Genomic DNA, 23976 nt, shown 5'->3' on the forward strand with positions numbered 1-23976 from the left:
TTTCTCGGTCCGTGACTCCCAACGCAGAACCTTGCATGACGTAGTTATAGTTTGGGTTCCTCTTTCCCACATGCATCAATTTGCACTTGTTCACATTAAACGTCATCTGCCATTTAGACGCCCAGTCTTCCCCCAGTCTCGTAAGGTCCTCTTGTAGTTTTTCACAATCTTCCCGCGATTTGACGACTTTGAATAACTTTGTGTCATCGGCAAATTTGATTACCTCACCAGTTACCCCCATCTCTAGGTCATTTATGAATAAGTTAAAAAGCCGAGGTCCCAGCACCGATCCCTGAGGGACCCCGCAAACTACCCTTCTCCATTGCGAATATTGACCTTTTAATTCTACTCTGTCTCCTATCTTTCAACCAGTTTTTAATCCACAGTAAGACACTACCTCCGATCCCATGTCCCTCTAATTTTCTCTGTAGTCTTTCATGAGGGACCTTATCAAATGCCTTCTGAGTGCCTTCTGAAAATCTAGATACACAATATCAACCAGCTCACCTTTGTCCACATGTTTGTTTATCCCTTCATAGAAATGCAACAGATTGGTGAGGCAAGACTTCCCTTCATTAAATCCATGTTGACTTTGTCCCATTAGTCCATGCTTTTGAATGTGCTCTGTAATTTTGTTCTTGATAATAGGCTGTACCATTTTGCCCGGCACCGATGTCAAACTCACCGGTCTATAATTTCCCAGGTCTCCTCTGGAACCTTTTTAAAATATCGGCGTTACATTGGCCACCCTCCAATCTTCCGGTATCACGCTCTATTTTAAGGATAAATTACTAATGGTAGTTCTGCCAGCTCATTTTTTAGTTCTATCAGTACCCTAGGGTGAATACCATCCGGTCCAGATTTACAGATATTTCAATAAGTTTTTTCTGACTCTTCAGTTTCGAATACCCTGTCCGGCACCGGTAACCCACCCAAATCCTCCTCAGTGAAGACCGAAGCAAAGAACTCATTTAGTTTTTCTACTATGTCTTTGTCTTCCTTGATCGCCCCTTTTACACCCCGGTCATCCAGCAGGCCAACCGATTCTTTTGCCGGTTTCCTGCTTTTAATGTATCTAAAAAAATTTTTACTATCAGTTTTCGCCTCTAACGCTATCTTTCTTTCAAAATCTCTCTTTGCCTTTCTTATCAGCGCTTTGCATCTGACTTGACATTCCTTACGCTGCTGCTTATTTTCCTCATTCGGTTCCTTCTTCCATTTTCTGAAAGCTTCCTTTTTAGCTCCAATAGCCTCCTTTACCTCACTTTTTAACCATGCCGGCTGTCGTTTGGTTTTCCGCCCTTCTTTTCTGATACATGGAATATGTTTGACCTGGGCCTCCAGGACGGTGTTTTTGAACAGCATCCACTCCTGTTGTAGGTTTCTTACCCTCTCAGTCGCTCCTCTAAGGTTTTTGTTTTTTTTCTTACAGTAGAGTTCAACAGTCCTCTTCCAAAATTTGTTCTAGTGTCTCCGTGTCACGTTGTGCTGAGAGCGGTGCGAGAAACCCTGCTCCATTTCATCAACCTGGGAGCAGTGGTTCCCATCCCTTAACGCAAATGGGAGACAGGTTGCTATTCAATTTATTTCGTGGTGCCCAAGAAGGAGGGGTCCTTTCGGGCCATTTTAGACCTTAAGAGGGTCAATGGGGCTCTGAAGGTCCCCTCCTTTCGGATGGAAAGTTTGCGCTCGGTCATTGTGGTGGTTCAGAAAGGAGAGTTCCTCACTTCCTTAGACCTGACAGAGGCCTATCTACACATTCCCATCCGGGCGATGCATCAGTGTTTCCTTCGGTTTGCTGTCTTAGGAAGCATTTTCAATTCTGTGCACTTCCCTTCGATCTTGCAACGGCGCCTAGCACCTTTTCCAAGGTAACATAGTAGATGACGGCAGAGAAAGACCTGTACGGTCCATCCAGTCTGCCCAACAAGATAAACTCGTATGTGCTACTTTATGTGTATACTTGATTTTGATTTGTATCTGCCATTTTTAGGGCACAGCCTGTAGAAGTCTGCCCAGCACTAGCCCCACCACCCAATCTCTGCTAAGCTTCTGAGGATCCATTCCTTCTGAACAGGATTCCTTTATGTTTCCCATGCATTTTTTAATTCCGTTACCGTTTTCATCTCCACCACCTCCCGTGGGAGGGCATTCCAAGCATCCACCACTCTCTCCTTGAAAAAATACTTCCTGACATTTTTCTTGAGTCTGCCCCACTTCAATCTCATTTCATGTCCTCTAGTTCTACTGCCTTCCCATCTCCGGAAAAGGTTCATTTGCAGATTAATACCTTTTAAATATTTGAACGTCTGTATCATATCACCCGTTTCTCCTTTCCTCCAGGGTATACATGTTCAGGTCATGGTGGTTGTGGCGGAAGCAGGGCATCTTAGTTCATCCTTACCTCGATGATTGGTTGATTCGATCCAAGTTGAGATCGGAGAGCAAGGTGGCGACCGTACGGGTGGTGACCTTTTTACAGTCTCTAGGCTGGGTGGTGAATCCGATCACAGTCTCTGGAGTATCTGGGGGTGCGTTTTGGCACGGCAAAAGTTTGAGTGTTCCGGACGTCTGCTCGGGTTTCCAAGCTGCAGGGGCAGATTCAACAGTTCTGTGAGGAGAGGGCTCCCACGACCCGTTCTTTCCTCCAGGTTCTGGGCCTGATGGCGGCAGCAATAGAAGTTCCATGGGTCAGGGCACATATGCATCAGTTGCAGGTGGCTCTGCTGGATCGTTGGTACCCTCAGACTCAGGACTTGGAGGAGAGGCTTTCTCTGACAGAAGCTCCTCGCCGCAGCCTGCGCTGGTGGCTTCACCCGCCGAATCAGCCTTTGGACCCTCCAGACTGGATAGTTCTTACCACGGATGCGAGTCTGGGGGACTGGGGAGCCCATTGCTTTGGTCAGGTGGCCCAAGGCTGTTGGTCATTGGAGGAAGCTCGCTGGTCCATCAACCAGTTGAAGACGTCAGTGATCTGGTTGGCCCTCCAGTTCTTCCAGTCCCTTCTCAATGGTAAGGCCGTCAGAGTTCTTTCTGACAACGCAACGGCCGTAGCCTATGTAAATTGACAGGGGAACAAGGAGGCGGCGGAGTTAATGTGCTGGGCAGAAGTGCACCTTCAATATCTTTTGGGACATGTGGCAGGTGTGGACAACATGAGCGCAGGCTTTCTGAGCAGGCACACGTTGGACCCAGGAGAGTGGTGTCTTCATTGTTCGGTCTTTGACCGCATCGTGTTGGAATGTGATCGGCCAGTGATGGATCTCATGGTGACAGCCGACAATGCCCAGGTCCCTCGCTTTTTCAGTCAGTGGTGGTATCCTCGGTCCGAAAGGATTGACGTGTTAGTTCTCCTGTGGCCTCCCCAGGAGTTGCTTTGTGTTCCCTTTGTGTGGCCGTTGGTGGGCCAAGTAGTGCAGTGAATCGAGCGGCACTCGGGCCCGGTGATCCTGGTGGCTCCGAACTGCCGAATCGTCTGTAGTATGGAGATCTAGTGCATCTGGCAGTAGAGGAGCCACTTCCGTTGGGGGACTCGGCAAGGTTGATTCATGGTCCGATTGAAATGCCTGACCTTTCTTCTCCGTTGTCGCTTACAGCCTGGCTCTTGAGCGGAACAAGTTGAGGAAGAAAGGTTTTCCCCCCAGGGTAATTGGTACTATGTTACACTCCCATAAGTGGCCCACTTAGTTGGCTTATGTGCGCGCATGGCAAATTTTTGAGAATTGATGCCAGGAGCAGTCTTATCTCCCTTTACGCACCTCAGTAGCAGAGGTCTTGGAGTTTTTGCAGGACAGTTTGGACAGGGGCCTCGCGCTGACTTCCCTGAAGGTTGCAGCCTTGGCCTGTTTCCGGGGTAAGGTTCAGGGAGTGGCCTTAGCTGCTTCCCCGGACGTGGTCCGTTTCTTGAAGGAAATGAAGTTGATCCGTCCGCTGCAGCGGCCGTTTGTCCCTCCGTGGGATTTGACTCTAGTTTTGGAGGTGCTGGTGGGTCCTCCCTTTGAGCCCTTGGAATCAAGCACTTGCAAGGACCCTACCCTGAAGACAGTATTTTTGGTAGCCATTGCTTCAGCTTGGAGGATTTTGGAGCTACAGGCTTTGTCCTGTAGAGAGCTTGTCCTTTTCCAAAGAGAAAATCTCACTGTGGCAGGTGCCTGCCATCCTTTTTGCCTAAGGTTGTGTCCATCTTTCATATGAATTAGATGATTTCTTTGCCGGTTCTGGGTGATAGATCGGGTGATGCTACTCAATGTCATCTGGCCAAGTTGGATGTTTGTTGGCTTTTTTGTTCTTACTTGCAGAGAACTCAGGATTTTTGTGTCTTGGATAGACTGTTTTGTATGGAGGCTCTAAGAAAGAAGCGGCCCCCTCCAAGGTGACATAGCTCAGTGTTTGAAGGAGGCTATTCGTTCAGCCTATTTACTGAGGGCTGTGTAGTGTTCTCGGTCGCTTAAGGCACATTCTACCTGAGGGGTGGCTTCTTCCTGGGTGGAGAGTAGTTTCATTCCCCGCAGGATATTTGCAGGGCAGCTGTTTGGTCCTCTATGCATTCTTTTGTGAGACATTATAGAATTGACGTTCAGGCATGAGAGGATGTGGATTTGGTGCATCTGTGTTGACCTCTGGTTTTCAGGGGTCCTGCCCTTAGTCTGCTACTGCTTTGGTACTTCCCAAGCGTCTTGACCGGTCTGGAGGATCGCTGAGGAAGGTGAATTAGGTCTTACTGCTAATTTATTTTCCTCTAGACCCTTCAGACCGTCAAGAGCCCGCCTTGTATGTGTCCGTTTGTTTTTCTTTTTGAGCCTGTGTTCTGCTGAGGCTGACGTGTAGTATACTTCTATGCAATTCTGGTTCTGGTGGCTGTCAGGTGGGATTACCTGACTCTAGACTGTTGCAGCCCTGGCACTGTTTACGTTCAGTCTGCTTAAGCACATTACTGTTTTCAATGGAGTTCCAGGTACAGGGTTTCAGTTTCCAGATTGTGTGTTTTTGGTTGTTTCTCTTCTTTTCTATCGGTTATACTGGATGGATGGGGTTATGCACAGGTTACATATACACTGTGTAAAGTTTAGTGTTCTCAGTCTCCCACTCCTGGTAGGCGTGCATAACTCAAGCATCTTGACCAGTCTGGAGGGTCTAGAGGAAAGAAAATTAGCAGGTAAGGCCTAATTTCACCATTTCCGCAAAGATTTCTACTCTTCTAGAAATTTTGCCAGACCTGGTCTGAATCCCATATTTATGACCTTAGTTTAAAGGAAATGTACAGTAGGGGGTTGATTCCATATGCCAGTGTTTTTTGCTTTTTGCAGATTCTTGCATGATAAGAACAGCCCAGAGTTCCTGTATTACAGAAAGAAACTGGCTGAGTTCAGGAAAGAATTTGAAGGCTCCAAAAGCACCACCTCTTCTCAGAAAGGTACAAGGAGCTTTGGGATATAGCCCAAAATAAATGAATTGAGAGATGGATTCAGTTTAGGAAGTATAGTACAGTGCAATGCTCTTGATCTTAATTTTAGAAGTTTTGAATTCTCATTTGAGGGTTTCTTAAGGCCCCTATAATCAGCATGAGGCCCTATGTCTACTTTTTGGTAGTCTGTAGAGTTGATCTGAAATATGTACAGTTGGTACTTTTTTCCTTGTGCTTTTATAGAAAAAATGCAATTGCTGCAAATGTCTTTTCAAGAGATATCAAGTGTTTTGTTTGACATCACTTCCCTCTGGAAGTCTGTATGTTTTCAAAACTGGACAAGCAGATTGTCACAATAAAGCCCCTGGATACCAGTAGTGTGTGAATCAATTAAAAGCCTGAGCCTCTTTAAAAATGGCACACAAAAATTAGCTCTTCAATTATTTGAGTATGGCTGTGCACCTGAGGAACTTGATATAGTTTTTTTAAAAAAAATTGTTTGAAGGGAAGGCACTTCTTATAAATCAGACCTTGAGAGTAGTAAATGTTGCTTGTGTTTAGCTTTAAGACATAAATGCATTTAATTTTTTTTTCTAATGGTGGAAAAAAACATGGAACATAGAAGTTACTGTCAAGAAAGGACTGCTTTGTCCACCCAATCAAAAGAAATGAACCTTTCTTTTGGGAGGATTTCTTGAAAGTGTTGGCTGTCTCACTGTTGTATTTACGTAAGGAAGAATTGGATATGCCTTATATATGTTTCTTGAGTGGATTAGAAAACCTGAGGAAATTATGTAGAACAGGGAAAGTAAGGTATTGGAGAATGATTGAAGCGTAGCGAAGGAGGCATCTCCTTTTTCTTTATCTTTCAGGGCAGGGGGAGGGCAGGTTAGCAATGCTACCAGAGGGTACTTAATACAGAAGAAATATCTTTTACATTATTGTTCCTTGTCCTTTTGGCACTTTGCATACATTGGACAGGATATTGCTGTTTGTAAGTATCTGTCTCCACAGACATTGTAGATCCACCTCCCATGGTTTGTAAACAATCACCAGTAATGGCAGGATGAGTCAGCCACACATATGCAGACTGTCTTTGCACAGTTCTCACTCTTTACTACCTCAGCCTGTTCTAGCTGCCCTGCCAGCTGGAAGGATCCTCCTGTTCTCCTCTAATATTTATTTTATTTTTACTATTTTTAAGCTTTTAGCAATACAGCTTGAGACAGTCAACACTGATGAAACTTCTGCTACAAAGCTATAACAGTCCATAATCTATTATATATTGTGCATTTTACATATAGAATAAGCCATCAGTATGTAATGATTCCCTTCACAAATTGGTTTTTCCTCCAAATTTAGTATAATCCCAAATTTGTCTTCCCAACTGTTTCTTCCACCCAGATCATTCATTTTTCAACCTTTAATCTCTTACCTCCTCTCCGTGATCAAGAGGAGACTCACATTTGCCCACCATTCCAATCTAAGGGCTTATAATTTCTTCATCATTCCTATATGGTTCAGTTTTGTTATCCGCAGGAAATGTGGACATATTCGAGACATCTGACTGGAGCCTTGTGCAGGAGCTCTTGTCCAGCTTAGAGAAGTCTAAATTAGACCTCTGAGTACTGCACCATTTCGAGTGCTCGTCCTCTTCACTCTATCTGCAGGACATGCCAAGTAGCTCTCCATGCCTTCTCGGTTCCTCAAGCACTTTTTCGTCAATCGCTAACTTTTAAACACTGCTCCATGGCTCCTATCCCAGTATTTACTAATGAGTCTATTAGTTTTGCGTTCACTTTTCTTTATGGCTGCACTTCCACCAATGTATGTCCCTTATCACAGCTTCTGGCGCTGAAACCAGCAGAAATCAGTAATCCTGGGCAAAAAATTGCTGTACAGGAAGCACCCATCTTTCAGACAGTGCCTGGGGCCTCTGGAGCACAAGTCTTGCAGAATCAGGACCTTCACTTCCCTTCCTCCCATGATTTTAGCAGACCTTTTTCCTACACTCTACCTCCCTTCCTCCCATGATTTTAGCAGACCTTTTTCCTACACGCCACCTCCCTTCCTCCCCTGATTCTAGCAGACCTTTCTCCTAATCAGCCGCAGGCCAACAGCTCACAGGGCTTCCAAGTAAGTAAACAGTGTTTTATAAAGTATGAGCAGAAAATGAAGCAGCCATACTGGGTCAGGACCAATGCTCCATCTAGCACAGTATCCTGTTTCCAGTAGTGGCCAATCCAGGTCACAAGTACCTGGCAGAAACTCAAATAGAAGCAACATTCCATGCTACCAATCCCAGGGCAAGCAGTGGCTTCTCCATAAGTACATAAGTATTGCCATACTGGGAAAGACCAAAGGTCCATCAAGCCCAGCATCCTGTTTCTCCGTGGCCAATCCAGATCACAAATACCAGGCAAGATCCCAAAAAAGTACAAAACATTTTATACTGCTTATCCCAGAAATAGTGGATTTTCCCCATTTAATAATGGTCTATGGACTTTTCCTTTAGGAAGCCGCCCAAGCCTTTTTTAAACTCCGCTAAGCTAACCACCTTTACCACATTCTCTGGCAACAAATTCCAGAGTTTACACGTTGAGTGAAGAAAGATTTTCTCTGATTCATTTTAAATTTACTACATTGTAGCTTCATCGCATGCCCCTAGTCCTAGTATTTTTTGGAAAGCGTAAACAGACGCTTCCATATCATCATGCTGATCAATCCATAGACTGGTGGGTTGTGTCCATCTACCAGCAGGTGGAGATAGAGAGCAATCCTTTTGCCTCCCTATATGTGGTCATGTGCTGCCGGAAACTCCTCAGTATGTTCTCTATCTCAGCAGGTGGTGGTCACACACAGCAGCAGCTCTGGCTAGGCCTCCAAGCCTAATTTTTAGGTTTGGTTGAGTGCCTGGGGTTGAGGGCTCTTCTTGAGCAAGTGCAAACCTGGTGGCGCCAGGTCCCTCCTTTTCTCCCCCCTCCCGCTGGCTCCGTTAAAAAAAAAAAAAAATTTTTTTTTGGATGTCCTTAAAGGCGTTTATTTCGACGTTTATTTAAACGTTTATTGCAGCTACTCACTGGGACACCAGGTCGTTACAGCTCGGAGCGAGAAGCAGGTAATTTTTACCTTTTTTATAGCGGGCAGGGGGTTCCCCGATTGATCTCCACGTGGCCTATGGCTTCGGAGGGCGAGGGCGCGAAGAATCGCTCCCCGGACCGCGTGTGCACTCCTAGCGGGGATGCGGGGGTATTAAAGTCTGATTCGCCCTTGTTGGGTGTTAGTTCGGAGGCCGGTCAGTGTCCCGGGTCTTCCTCCGGTGCGGCGGTTTTTCCCGCCATAAACGCCCATCCCCCGCTGCTCGCCTCCCGCCATCTTGGCCAGCCACTCTGCTCAGACGGCTTCTTCTTGGGCCGCCCTTGAGCTGGGAGACGTTCATGCCATGGACGCCCTTGATTTGGGCGACGGCAAAAAAGCGGCTACAGTTAAGCGCCGTTCTTCCCCGCGCGGCTCCTTCGCGGAGTGTCGCGCCGGACGCCATCTTGGATGCGCAGCATGTTTTCTCCCCCGCTCTTGCGAGCGCCGGTTGAGGGTGCGTCTAGGGCTGTGGCCCAGACTGCTGAAGTGCACAGTCTGGGGGGTTTCTCCCCCGAGTTTATTTTGCTGCTGCATCAGGCCTTCCTTATGCAGAACGCTGCCCCTTCTCCCTTATCTGATAAAGGGGTTGAGGCCCCCGGAAGTAAACGCCCTCGGGTGGATTCCCAGGCCTTAGAGGACGCTGTTTTCCTCTGATGTAGATGAGGGCAGCGTATCTGAGTTCTCCCAACGGTCCTTTGGGGATTCCTTGGAGGAGACGGATTCCCGCTCGGATGGAGCGGATGACCCCTCTGCAGCACGGATCTTTCGCTCAGAGGATTTGCCCAACCTGTTAATGCAGGCCATGAGCATTTTAAAGATTTCCTCTCCGGAGGACATCTCTCCCTTGGCCCCTGTTGGCTCCGCCATTATGCTGGGGACGAAGCGCCCGCCTAGAACCTTCCACGTGCATGATGCCATGCACACACTTAATTTCGGCTCAATGGATGTCCCGGAAGCGAGCCTCAAAGTGGCTAGGGCTATGTCCCGCCTCTATCCTTTGCCTGAAGGTGAACATGAGGCCTTTCTTTGGCCTACCGTGGATTCTTTAATCACCGCGGTGACTAAGAAAACGGCGTTGCCGGTGGGAGGTGGCACAGCCCTAAAGGACGCCCAAGACAGAAGATTGGAGGCGGCCTTAAGGTCGTCCTTCGAGGCGGCTGCCTTAAGTTTGCAGGCCTCAGTTTGTGGCTCCTACGTGGCCAGGGCGTGCCTGACGATTGTGCAGCGGGCTTCCCCCTCGGATCCTTCCTTGAGGGCTGACTGGCCGGCCCTGGAATCGGGCCTTGGCTTATTTGGCAGACTTACTGTATGATGTCTTGAGAGCCTCGGCTAAAGGCATGGCTCAGACAGTCTCTGTGCGGCGCTGGTTTGGCTGAAACATTGGTCTGCGGACCACGCCTCTAAGTCCCGCCTGGCTAAGTTGCCTTTTAAAGGCAAGCTGCTCTTTGGGGTCGAGCTGGACAAAATCGTGACCGATCTCGGCACGTCTAAGGGCAAGAGGTTACCAGAGGTCAGGGCTCGGGCCAGTGCTCGCCCCGGGTAACTCCAGAGGCGGTTTCAGGAAGCCCGTCGGTACCTAGCCCTAGTATTTTGAAAGCGTAAACAGACGCTTCACATCTACCCATTCCACTCCACTCATTATGTTATAGACCTCTATCCCTCAGCCGCCTTTCTCCAAGTTGAAGAGCGCTAGCCGCTTTAGCCTTTCCTCATAGGGAAGTCATCCCATCCCCTTATCATTTTCGTCGCCCTTCTCTGCACCTTTCTAATTCCACTATATCTTTTTTGAGATGAAGGCAACCAGAATTGAACACAATATTCGAGGTGCGGTCGCACATGGTGCGATACAAAGGCATTATAACATCCTCACTTTTATTTTCCATTCCTTTCCTAATAATACCTAACATTCTATTTGATTTCTTAGCCACAGTAGCACACTGAGCAGAAGGTTTCAACGTATCATCAACGACGACACCTAGATCCCTTTCTTGGTCTGTGACTCCTAACGTGGAACCTTGCATGACGTAGCTATAATACGGGTTCCTCTTTCCCACATGCATCACTTTGCACTTGCTCACATTAAACGTCATCTGCCATTTAGATGCCCAGTCTCGTAATATCCTCTTGTAATTTTTCACAATCCTCCCGCAATTTAACGACTTGAATAACTTTGTGTCATCAGCAAATTTAATTACCTCACTAGTTACTTCCATCTCTAGGTCATTTATAAATATGTTAAAAAGCAGTGGTCCCAGCACAGAGCCCTGGGGAACCCCACTAACTACCCTTCTCCATTGAGAATATTGACCATTTAACTCTCTGCTTTCTATTTTTTAACCAGTTTTTAATCTACAGTAGAACACTACCTACCCTATCCAATGACTCTCCAATTTCCTCTAGAGTCTTTCATGAGGTACTTTGTCAAACGCCTTCTGAAAATCCAGATACATAATATCAACTGGCTCACCTTTATCCACGTTTGTTCACCCCTTCAAAGAAATGTAGATTGGTGAGGCAAGATTTCCCTTCACTAAATCCATGTTGACTTTGTCTCATTAATCCATGCTTTTGAATTATGCTCTGTAATTTTGTTCTTAATAATAGTCTCTACCATTTTGCCTGTCATGTCTGTCTCAATAGCATAAGTCTGCACAGCCTTCTGCAGACAAAGTGAGAGAAATTTGCCATTCTGTCTCTAGTGCCAAACAAAAAGAGGAAACTGCCAACATTTGTACAAAAAATGTTTAATGCTCTTTCTCCGGTACTGTCTGAACATCTGGGTAATAAGGACTTTGATCCATCCTCTAGTCTTGATTGGCAACTAAAGAGATCATAACTGTGCTGGTACACAAGCTCCTCTTATCTGGAAGACCCTGCTTTCCATGCAGCCCACATCAAGAAAGCTAGAACTTTGAAATAAGGTTTTGTCAACACTAGGGCTTGATTACTACTATCTCCCTTTCCTATCTGTCATTTTGGAAGCTGCCTCAAAACTTCTGAGATGTAAATATATGGACCAATGGGGAAAGACAGCAAAACTTTGGACAGCAAAGGGGGAAAAAAAATCTTTTTTATGATGATTGACATTGCAACAAGAGCAGCAGCAACAGCTATCTCAGCACAAAGTACAGTGTCAGAAGATCTCATGATAGACTGACACATGCTTTTGTTGGGTGACTGGTGAAAAGATCCAAGATGCAGAAAGGACAGTTCTTCCATTTTCAGAGAATGTTCTTCTCAATCTCATGAATGAGGCTTACAGGCCAGAAAACATCAACAAACACAATTCAGGAAACCTTATCAGTTCCAATATTCCTACAGTTTTATTCCAGAAGAAGATATCATATTCAAGACAGCAGATTTAGCTTCAGGAAACCTTCTTGGTTCCAATATTTCCAGCAGTTTTATCCCAGAAGAAGAAATCAGTCATATTCAAGACAGCAGGTTCATCTTCAGTCTCCTCGATCATATCTTCATAATTGATGTCCAAGAGGGCAGAAGCTACAAGGATTACTGGCAACCCCAGTGGCCAAACCATCTTTTGCCGCTTGACTCCCTCTTGTAAGTGGAAGGCTCCAACATTTGTTGGAAACGTGGCAAGCCATCATTGCAGACTGCTGGGTAATTCAAATTATTCTCCTAGGTCATAGAATAAAAATTTCAACAGACCCTCTGCATTGAGGTCCTATGAAGGAAACTACTAGCGGAAGAGATGACTTGCTTTTAAAAGTTTGTTTATGTTTAGTGGATGTAATAGAAGAACTATCATCTACTTTGCAAACATGGAATATTGCTCAAGATTTTTCCTAGTTGCCAAAAAATCAGGAGGACTGAGACCTATATTGGACCTTTGCGATTCCAATCGGTTCAAGAAAGAAAAACTCAAAATGAAGTTTCTGCAACCATTCTTTCTCTACTAATTTAGAAAGACTGGCTTGCTGTTTTCAGCCTCAAGGATGCCTTAATTGATATCACTGGCAGTTTTTAAGATTCACGTTCCACATCTGTTTCCAATACAAAGTTCTTCCTTTTTGGGCTTTCTTTGGCATCTCGAGTTTTCACAAAATGTCTTATTGAGGTGGCTGCTGCCCTTCACAGAAAATATTGGTTTCTGTATTTCAATGATTGGCTCCTTTCTGCTCCAACACAACTGCCAACATACTTCAGTTGCTGGGATTCCTCATCAGTGTAGAAAAGTCCATACTGACCCTACCAGCCTTACAGTTCATAGGAGCTTACTTGGATACAACAGAAGCCAAAGCTTACCTTCCAGAATATAGAACTCAAACTTTTCATCGTCTTGCAAGCAGATCAGATCACATTTAATCAACCTTAGCTTGATACTTTCTCTAGCTTCTAAGCCACATGACAACCATCCCACATGGTTCCTCTAGCCAAGACTGCCATGCGTCCGTTCTAATGGCATCTAAAATTGTATTGGAACCAACATTGGCAACCCCTTGGCAAGAGAATGTTGTTGGACAACACCATACATTCTCTGAAATGATGGCTCATTGTTCAGATCTAAACTGGGGATGTCTATTTCAAGCTCCATTACCACAGATGATGTTAACCGTGTGTTGTCTCAATACATGGTTGGGGTGCCCACCTTCTCGAATGGAGGACACCATTGCAAAATATCTCTCCGTATAAACATTCTGTGGCTTAGAACAATTTACATCTTCAAATGTCTTTACCCTGGATTTATTCTCAAGTTCTTATCCAAATAGATAATCAAGTTTCCATGTTTTGCATAAACAAACAAGATGGCTGAGGCTTTCTTTGCCTCTGCTGGGAAGCTGTAAAAATTTGGAACCTCGGAACTGCATTGGATACTACTCTACAGATTGCTTGTCTTCCAGGACAGCACAGTCAAATAGGTTTGTTTGTTTATTTATTTGGATTTTGCTCACACGTTTTCAGTAGTAGCTCAAGGTGAGTTACACTCAGGTACATTAGGTATTTCTCTGTCCCTGAAGGGCTCACAATCTGTTTGTACCTGAGGCAATGAAGGGTTAAGTGCCTTGGCCAAGATCACAAGAAGCAGCAGTGGGATTTGAACCAGCCACCTCTGGATGTCAAGACCAGTGCTCTAACCACTAGGACTCTCCTCCACTCCTCCTAGCACTTCCTCAGTCACAAATTACATCTACACAAGTGAACCTTAAACTTCAACACTGTTCAGATGCTTTTAACCTATGGGGAACACCACCCCATGGATCTTGCACTTCTCAAGACAATACAGAATTCACTGTCTTCTGCTTCCTCTGACCAAGGACGCACAGAATTGCATCAGATGCCTTTAGCATCCCTTGGATATAGGGTCTCCTTTATGCTTTTCCACCCTTTGCTCTGACCTCCAGAGTCCTTCAAAAGATATACAGAGACAAAGCACAAGTCATCCTTGTTGCTCCATACTGGCTGAGACAGATTGGCTTCCAAAACTATGAATCTATTAGCCCAACAATATCACTGGGACATCACCCAACCCTACTAACTGAGAGCCAAGGTCTGATCCTATGCCTCAATCTCTGGAGCTTTTCATTGACAGCTTGGAGTTTGAATGGGACTTAGTCAACCCTCTTCCTTTGACAGAACCAAAGAAGCAAGTACTTTTAGTGTCAAGCCAGCAAAACAGAAGTTATTCCAAGTTAAATGGTGTCCATGTTCCCATGACCACTGCCAAGGTTTCTTCTGTATCTACTACACTTTATAGAGTCAGGACTCAAAACCTTTATCTGTTTGATTCCATCTAGTGGTCATTTTGGCTTTCCTTTGACTTCTGCAAGGGAAATCTCTTGCCACCCACCCTCTGATCTCCTGTTTCATGAGAGGTCTTATGACATCATCTCTACATAATCTTAGCAAACCTCAAAGAAATCTCTAGTTCACTACCCTCCCTGCATGCAATTCTTCTCCAGTAGAGTGCTTTTACGAGCCTATCCCAAATGCCTGCCCAAAATAGTTTTGAGTTTTCACCTTAACCAATCCATCTTATCAACTTTCTTGCTGCCTCCACATCCAGTGCAAACACAGGCTTCCCTGCATACTCTAGATTGTCCATGAATCTTTCTCTAGTACCTCATGGAACAAAGATTTATGCAACTCTTCTGAGCTGTTTGTGACCTTTAAATCCCAACAACCAGGTAGACCTGCTTCCAGAAGAACATTGTCCAAAGATACCATACTTCATTTAATTTGCAATACTTTTGCAGGTCTTCCATACCAGGGCTACCTCTGTCACACAACTCGGGTTGGCTCCCATTGCGAAAACCTGTGAAGTAGCACATGTGCTCCCAATTCACACTTTTATTAGACCTTCACTGCCTGCCCTAGGCATTCCTCAGCCCAGGTGCTCCGCAGTCTGTTTCCCACCTTATGTGACAGTTCCAGACCACTGAAGAAACCAAAAATTCTGTGGCCCTCGGCTAGGGATGCACCATTGAGTGTACCTGCACCCCTCCCTGCTTGTGGAGAAAATGAAGTTGCTTACCTGTAATGGGGGTTCTTTAGCTATCAGGGGTTTGCAGCCACACTCCACCTTCCCCCCCCCCCCCCCCCCATTCCATTAAAAAAAGGGATAGTTTGAACAAAAACATTGAACTTATACACTTAGGTTAAATATAGACTGAAGGGGAAGAAGCACAAGAGGCAGCATGAGCACCCTGTGCATGCTCAGAAGTCTAATTTAGACTTCTCTGAGCGGGAAGAGAACTCTGGCACACAATGCTCCATCAGATGATATCACCATGGAGTATGTGGCATTTCCCTGGTGGCAAGCTACTCCACTTTCTCCAGAGGGACAGACTGGGAGCATTCACCTGTTTCTAGTATCGCGTGAGCTCATACTGTGCAGTTACTATGCCCAGAGGGGCAGCGTGGGTGCATTCACCTGTTTCTAGTGTGCCATGAGCACACATTGTGCAGTCACTATGCCCATCCTTAACACTCTAATTTCTGGTAGTGTGCTGGTTGAGTGGGATGTGGTTGGAAAATGTTTATTCACCTCTTTGCTTGAAAAGAAAAGGAGGCTACAGGGCTGAAAGGACATTAACATTCGTTGGGTTAGAAGGCAGTGGTGAGACTTCCTGTGTTATTGCTCTATTTAAACTCCTCCTTTTGCCCTTATTTCACCTTGGGTTCTTAGCACAATTAGGTTTTTGACTGTTTGGTGTGTGAGTTGAAACCAGTACTGACAACCTGCTTAAAGTTTCACACCCCAGACGATGAAGAGACAAAGACCGTTGCTGAGAAGCTGGCTCGGTTTGTAGCTGATGGGGGTCCAGATGTGGAAATGATAGCCATGCAGCATAATCGAGAAAACCCCGCTCTTAGGTAACAATTTGATATGCTGACAGCGTAACCACAATTTGTCCCTTCCCTTGTGCTAAAATCTAGATAAAATTAAATGGCTATTAGGGATATTTATTTTTGTATTGTTTTATAATAGTGCATGATTATGTGCCCTGAGGACTTGGGCCTATTTACTAGCTGTGTTAGGTGTTTTTCTGAAGGGATGTAACACACATTAACTGTTGGTACATGTTAACTACCATATTCAGCATCTAATGTGAAAATTCATGTTGGGTGCATGAAATAGGTGAGGACTGCACCTTGCGTTTAGTACACAGATTGCTACTGTGCATTAATTGCTAATGAGACTGATAGTACAGTGTAGCTAAGTACATTCTATGTTGGCAGCTATGCAGTTAACACATGGAGGTGGGTTTTGCCCCATGTTAATCATGGCTGTCTTCCACTAAGTGCCAAGAATACACTTAACAGTTACTGTAAAGGATTTGCATTCAAAGCAGGTTTTGTAAATAGGCCTCTTGATAGGGGTATTTTATAAAGCTTTTTCTGCATGTAAAGCCTGTTTCATATGTGTATAAGGGCTTTTATAAAATTGTGTAATAGCATTTACAAGTAAAAAGTAGGCATGTGGAAAGAGTGCATCTACTTTTCCTTAGCGTCTCAAAAGGACCAGTCCAGAACTTGCAGGTTATGCCCATCTACCAGCAGATGGAGATAGTGTACAGAACTGAGCCCTAAAGGCACTTTGCAGCAGTTCACTGCGCCTCCTTTCCCCTTGGAGGTGATCTGATTCCATACAAAATTTAGATAGAAGTCCGATAGACAGCCTGGGCTTGGGCCGTGGTACAGATAACATTTCAGAGCGCTCCTCCAGTTATCTCAGAATGTGTGGCAGCCATCTTGGGTTCCTGTACACTTTTTGTCTTCTGCAAATAAGCTTTCTACAGTTCAGATCTCTCAGTTTTTGTCAGATTTCACACTAGCACAGTCTCTCAATCCTTGGGGTCTTCTGAGGCACTAGGACTAGCTGCTCTTTTTTCTCCCAGTTTGGTGCTGTCACTTCATCAGACTTATTTGCTGAAGTGGGCTCAAACTAAGAAGGTTTCTTGTTTTTTAGGAGGAATTATCTTCCAAGAGATGAAGGTTAGAGCACCCTCAGAAATGGGAGATGGAATTCTTGCTCTCAGGACCATGATCTGAAGCAGCCTTTTCTCTAGTTTTTGGAATTTAGGATTCAAAGAGCCTTGGGAAGAGGGTGAGCTCTCAGGAGGGGAGAGTGGTGATCCTACAGTGGCTAGGCTCTTTTACAAAACGGTTCTCAATATTTCCTCTCTGGCAGATCCTATAATGTTAGAAACTAAGACACTATTCCTGTCAAAGCAACATGTCTGTTAAGGATGTTTAGGATCATAGGCTGGAAGCATCTTTGAAGCTCTCCTTTGAGTTAGATTCCTTGTGTATCCAGGCTACAGTCTTTTTTGTTCCTACATTGATAGAACTTGTCTCCATTAGATTCAGCAAGTGAGTCTGCCCAGGACCTTGAGCTTCAACTTTTGGATTTTCCTACTCTCAAGGTGGTCTTAGTCTATTTAGCTGACGCTCTCTATGATTTGCTTTGGGTGTGGGCAAGACATCTTTTGTGGCTCAAGTATTGGGCTGCAGATGCAGCTTTCATGTCAAGACTCACTAAGATGGGAGAAAGTGACATCAGCCACCCTAGTGGCTGCTTGAGCTGAGAGCTCCACACAGCCCAAAGAATTCTTTATTTATCTGATGTGGTCCCTCTTCACAAAAGTGGTGATAGGGAAGAAGCTGGAAACTACAGGCCGGTAAACCTCACTTCGGTTATTGGAAAAGTAATGGAAGCGATGTTGAAGGAAAGGATAGTGAATTTCCTGGAAGCCAATAAGTTGCAAGATCCGAGACATGGTTTTACCAAAGGTAATTATGCCAAACAAATCTCATTGAATTCTTTGACTGGGTGACCAGAAAATTGAATCATGAACATGCTATAGACGTAATCTACTTAGATTTCAGCAAAGCTTTTGACACGGTTCCCCACAGGAGGCTCTTGAATAAACTTGACGGGCTGAACATAGGACCCAACGTGGTGAATTGGATTAGGAACTGGTTGACGGTCAAATGCCAGAGGGTGGTGGTTAATGGAATTCACTCGAATGAGGGAAAGGTGAGTAGTGGAGTGCCTCAGGGATCGGTGCTGGGGCCGATTTTGTTCAATATATTTGTGAGTGACGTTGCCGAAGGATTAGAAGGTAAAGTTTGCTTTTTTGCGGATGAAACTAAGATTTGTAACAGAATGGACACCCAGGAGTGGAAAACATGAAAAAGGATCTGCGGATGCTAGAAGAATGGTCTAAGGTTTGGCAATTAAAGTTCAATGCGAAGAAATGCAAAGTGATGCACTTAGGGAGTAGAAATCCATGGGAGACGTATGTGTTAGGCGGTGAGAGTCTGATATGTACAGAAGGGGAGAGGGATCTTGGGGTGATAGTATCTGAGGATCTGAAGGCGACGAAACAGTGTAACAAGGCGATGGCCGTAGCTAGAAGGGTGCTAGGCTGTATAGAGAGAGGTGTGACCAGCAGAAGAAAGGAGGTGTTGATGCCCCTGTATAAGTCGTTGGTGAGGCCCCACCTGGAGTATTGTGTTCAGTTTTGGAGGCCGTATCTTGCTAAGGATGTAAAAAGAATTGAAGCGGTGCAGAGAAAAGCTACAAAAATGGTATGGGATTTGCGTTACAAGACGTATGAGGAGAGACTTGCTGACCTGAACATGTATACCCTGGAGGAAAGGAGAAACAAGGGTGATGTGATACAAACATTCAAATATTTGAAAGGTATTAATCCGGAAACGAACCTTTTCCGTAGATGGGAAGGCAGTACTACTACTACTACTTAACATTTCTAAAGCGCTACTAGGGTTACACAGTGCTGTACAGTTTAACAAAGAAGGACAGTCCCTGCTCAAAGGAGCTTACAATCTAATGGACAAAATGTGCAGACAATCGAATTGGGGCAGTCTAGATTTCCTGAATAGAGGTATAATGGTTAGGTGCCGAAGGCGACATTGAAGGGGCTTTGAGCAAGGATTTGAAGATGGGCAGGGAGGGGGCTTGGCGTATAGGCTCAGGAAGTTTATTCCAAGCATAGGGAGAGGCGAGGCAGAAAGGGCGGAGCCTGGAATTGGCAGTGGTGGAGAAGGGTGCAGAGAGGAGGGATTTGTCCTGTGAGCGGAGGTTTCGGGTAGGAGCGTAAGGGGAGATAAGGGTAGAGAGGTAATGAGGGGCTGCAGATTGAGTGCATTTGTAGGTTAGTAGGTGAAGCTTGAACTGGATGCAGTACGATCGGAAGCCAGTGAAGTGACTTGTGGAGAGGGGTGATATGAGCTTATCGGCCCAGGCGGAAGATAAGACGTGCAGCAGAGTTCTGAACGGATTGAAGGGGGGATAGATGGCTAAGTGGGAGGCCAGTGAGGCAGTAGAACTAGAGGACATGAAATGAGATTGAAGGGGGCAGACTCAAGAAAAATGTCAGGAAGTATTTTTTCACGGAGAGAGTGGTGGATACTTGGAGTGTCCTCCCGCGGGAGGTGGTGGAGATGAAAACGGTAACGGAATTCAAACATGCGTGGGATAAACATAAAGGAATCCTGTTCAGAAGGAATGGATCCTCAGAAGCTTAGCGGAGATTGGGTGGCAGAGCCGCAGGTGGGAGGCGTGGCTAGTGCTGGGCAGACTTCTACGGTCTGTGCCCTGAAAATGGCAGATACAAATAAAGGTCAGGTATACACATAAAGTATGCATATATCTTGTGGGCAGAATGCATGGACCGTTCAGGTCTTTCTCTGCCGTCATCTACTATGTTACGTCTACCCGTTCCACTCCACTCATTATTTTATAGACCTCTATCATCTCCTCTCAGCCGTTTTTTCTCCAAGGTGAAGAGCCTTAGCAGCTTTAGCCTTTCCTCATAGGGAAGTCATCCCATCTGCTTTACCATTTTCATCACCCTTCTCTGTTCCTTTTCTTTTTTGAGATGCAGTGACCAGAATTGAACACCTACCTAACATTCTATTTGCTTTCTTTGCTGCCGCTGTATACTAAGCAGAGAGTTTCAAAGTATCGTCAACGATGACACCTAGATCCCTTTCCTGGTTTGTGACTCCTAATTTGAAACTTTGCATCATGTACCTATAGTTTGGGTTCCTCTTTCCCACATGCATCACTTTGCACTTGCTCACATTAAACGTCATCTGCCATTTGGATGCCCAGTCTCATAAGATCTTCTTTTATTTTTATTTATTTTTGTTACATTTGTACCCCGCGCTTTCCCACTCATGGCAGGCTCAATGCGGTGGGCAATGGAGGGTTAAGTGACTTGCCCAGAGTCACAAGGAGCTGCCTGTGCCGGGAATCGAACTCAGTTCTTCAGTTCCCCAGGACCAAAGTCCACCACCCTAACCACTAGGCCACTCCTCCACTCCTTTTCACAGTCTTCTTGTGATTTAACAACTTTGAATAACTTGGTCTTGTCAGCAAATTTAATTACCTTACTAGTTACTCTCATCTCTAAATCATTTATAAATATGTTAAAAAGTATTGGTCCCAGCACCACAGACCCCTGCATAAACCCCACTATCTACCCTTCTCCATTTAGAATACTGACCATTTAATCCTACTCTCTGCTCTCTATCCTTTAACCAGGTTTTAATCCACAATAGAACACTACCTTCTATCTCATGATTCTCTTATTTTCTCTAGAGTCTTTCATGAGGTACTTTGTCAAATTCCTTTTGAAAATCCAGATACACAGTATCGACCGGCTGACCTTTATCCACATGTTTGTTCACCCCTTCAAAGAAATGTAATAAATTGGCGAGGCAAGATTTCCCTTCACTAAATCCATGTTGGTTTTGTCTCATTAATCCATGCTTTTGAATATGCTCTGTAATTTTGTTTTTTATAATACTCTACCATTTTGCCCGGCACCGACATTAGGCTCACTGGTCTATAATTTCCAAGATCTCCTCTGGAACCTTTTTTAAATATCAGCGTTACATGGGCTACCCTACATCAATCTGCGCATCTGGTACTTAGCCAAATTGATTATTGCAATGCTTTATACAAAGGCCTTAAAAATAAAGTTACCCCACCTACAGAACACTTTTATATTAAAGTTTTAACTGGATCTAGAAATTTTAAACCCTCCTTAAATCCGCTCACTGGATATCCCTCACACACAGAATAATATAAGATTCTCTTGTTAGTATTCAAATTCAATGCACAGGCCTTATGTTATTTTTCTCACTTAACTGATCCCCTACTGCCCACCATGTGCCCTGAGATCCTCTTAACAATGTCTGGGGTCTTCCTTTAGACAGATTAGATATATCACTCGCCAGTCCATCTTCAGTCATGGGGTCATGCTCTGGAACTTTGCCCCACCATCTGCGTACCCAGACCTCATTAGATCCAAACTCAAGATCTTTTTATTTGATGATGCCTTTAACTAAATCGCCTATAGCTTCTGTTTCCTTTAATATGGATTTTCAGTAGTTCCTCCCAGTGTGAGCCTGTGAACTGTAATCTCAAACCTATCTACTCTTTCCTTTTTTTTTTTTTACCTTTTCTCTTCTCTTTCCTATGCATATTGCCGTTCTTCCTCTTCTCTTTCTTTCTTACCCTCACTATTTTGTTTCCTTTCCTCACATTTTGTTATTGTACTGATATTGTAAATTGCTCAGATAATCTTTTGATGGGCAGTATAACAAACGCTTAAACTTGGAAACTCCATAGGTAGGATGCTTCGCTGGGTTGCTCTTCAACCTGGTCATGTAATTCTAGTGGCTCCAGATTGGCCCAGGAAATCATAGCATGCGGACTTATAGATCAACCTCAGCGTCTTCCTCTTTGCAAGGAAATTCTCTCCCTAGGTCTAATCTAGATGGAAGATCCATCTTCCTTTGGTCTTATTGTTTGGCTCTTGAAAGGTGAAAGTGAGAAAGAAAGGATATGCTGACATTTGTCCAGAGTGGAATCTTAATTTTGGTACTGAAGGCACTACAGAGAGCTCCCTTTGAGCCTCTTAACCTAAGATCCTTCAACTTAGCTTACCTAAAGTCTGTTTTACTAGTACCTGTTTGAGCTAGGAGGGTTTCTGAAATCCATCCCCTTCCTTCATTTCATGGAAGTTGGAGTTTATATCTCAAAACTGTTCCCTTTCTTCCAAAAGTTGTGTATTCCACTTAAATCAGCCTTTGATTTTCTCAATTTTGGTGAGAGGTCTGTGGAAATGAGGTTGTTGGACGTCCATCGCATCTTAATGATTTACTAATGATTTTCGTAGATGTGACTGGCTTTGTCCTCTTTGCTGGCCCCAAGAAAGGACAACCCGCTTCTAAGGCTACCATTGCTTGGTGGTTGAAAGATGATTTCCTTAGCTTATATTTTAATGGGCAAGGAGCTCCTGTTGGCTAAGAAAGCTTATTGTACAAGAGGAATTGCTGCATCTTGGGCTGAATTGCAAGCGGTTAATGTGGAAGAAATTTTCAGATCAGCAACGTGGTCTTTGCTTTACACCTTCTCAAGATATTACAGGCTGAATGTTTCGGTCAGGAAGGAATCTTCCTTTGGGGTTTCAATTCTTTCAACATGGATGTCTGTTCCCCTCCCAACTTAACTGCTTTGATACATCCTGCAAGTTCTGGACTGGTTTCAATGAGGACTCTTAAGGAAGGAGAAACTAGATCTTACCTGCTATTTCTTTCCCTTTTGTCCCAACAGACCAGTTCAGCTACCTGCTCTTCCATTCTTTAGCGTGTTTCAGCTCTTTGAATTCTTTGGTAAGATAAGCAAAGCTCTGTTTCAGCTGTTGGTGAATCCCATTTATTCCACTGCTTTATCAAAATACTGATTTGAAGCAGCTGTACATTGCCTGTTAGAGTAGAGCTCAGTTCTGTACTACTGTGTCTCCACCTGCTGGTAGATGGGTGTAATCCCAAGTTCTGGGTTGGTCTATTTGACTGAAGAAAAAAAAATTAGCAGGTAAGACCTAATTTCTTCTCCTTATGTGATCTATGCATAGACATTTTTCCATGGTGTAGTTTTGGCGGAGTTTCTACATAATGCATCTATGATAAAATGCATGAGTATGTACTTAAATTATACAGCACAGATTTATATGATCTTTCAAGCAGGTGTGAATTAGTGTGCTTCTGGGTTGGTTCTGGAAGCCTATTTTACAAGGGCACATAGGCGCTTGTGTTGCCTTTATAAAATAAGCACACTTTTGAACTTTATGTGCACACTTTTGAACTTTATGTGCCACAATCTTATGAAATTATTCCCAGTATATTTGGTGGCATAATGACACAATCTTGTAGTTATTGCCCATATGTAGTGCTGGGTCTGTTTTTAACTTGAATGAGTGAGGTGTCAGGATTTCTCTGATCTAGACCTGATGTTCTCATAGTGCTGGCATACTCCACTATCATAAAACATCTTTCTTTTTTTTTTTTTTTAATAAACACAGGTTTCTGTATGATCCAAACAGCAAAGGCTTCAAGTACTACAAGCACAAACTGGATCAGTTTCGGAAGGCGAAGTCATGCCACAAAGCTCTTGTTCAGGAAGTCTGTCCCAAGCGCAAAAGTATTACTGAAGTAACTGAAACTGCCTCGTCATCCTCTCCTTATTGCCATTGGCCCGTACTGTGGCTAAACGGAAGAGGAAGAGTAGATGGGGGCCAGAGGAGGAAAAAGTGATGTGCTGCCAGAAGAGATTGCCAAGATTTGCCAGAAACAAACTTGCTGACAGGTGAGCCGCCCTGTGCGTTGTGTTTTTAGCATATGAAAGGGAAGCTCAATGCTGTGAGTCACCCAAGTAGTTGATGCATAAGTGCTGGCAATAGCCAGGGATGAACATCAATATGCTATTTCGAAATTGTGTTCTCTGATCAGATGTTAGCTGGTGATTCCCCAGTACTTCTGAGGTCCTACGTTCTTAAAGCACTAGAAAAAGATTTGACAATAGAGAGCATGGCAGAGGGGCACAGACATAATCTCAGATTTGTAGATTTCTTTGGGACGTGCCCTATGAAATG

The 23976-nt window shown here is 44.5% G+C and overlaps 1 protein-coding gene across 1 annotated transcript in view; it reads left to right on the forward strand.

Moving 5' to 3' along the window:
* Nucleotides 1-23976, forward strand: part of SUGP1 (SURP and G-patch domain containing 1) — an 88870-nt gene that overhangs the window by 32137 nt on the left and 32757 nt on the right. The window contains 7 exon segments of the mRNA XM_030219740.1: nucleotides 5307-5413; nucleotides 7640-7651; nucleotides 15766-15877; nucleotides 23407-23573; nucleotides 23576-23632; nucleotides 23635-23652; nucleotides 23655-23690. Of these exon segments, the coding sequence (XP_030075600.1) occupies nucleotides 5307-5413; nucleotides 7640-7651; nucleotides 15766-15877; nucleotides 23407-23573; nucleotides 23576-23632; nucleotides 23635-23652; nucleotides 23655-23690 (509 nt within the window).

The sequence above is a fragment of the Microcaecilia unicolor genome, chromosome 11 (genome assembly GCF_901765095.1).
Source record: "Microcaecilia unicolor chromosome 11, aMicUni1.1, whole genome shotgun sequence".
Classification (NCBI taxonomy): Eukaryota; Metazoa; Chordata; class Amphibia; order Gymnophiona; family Siphonopidae; genus Microcaecilia; species Microcaecilia unicolor.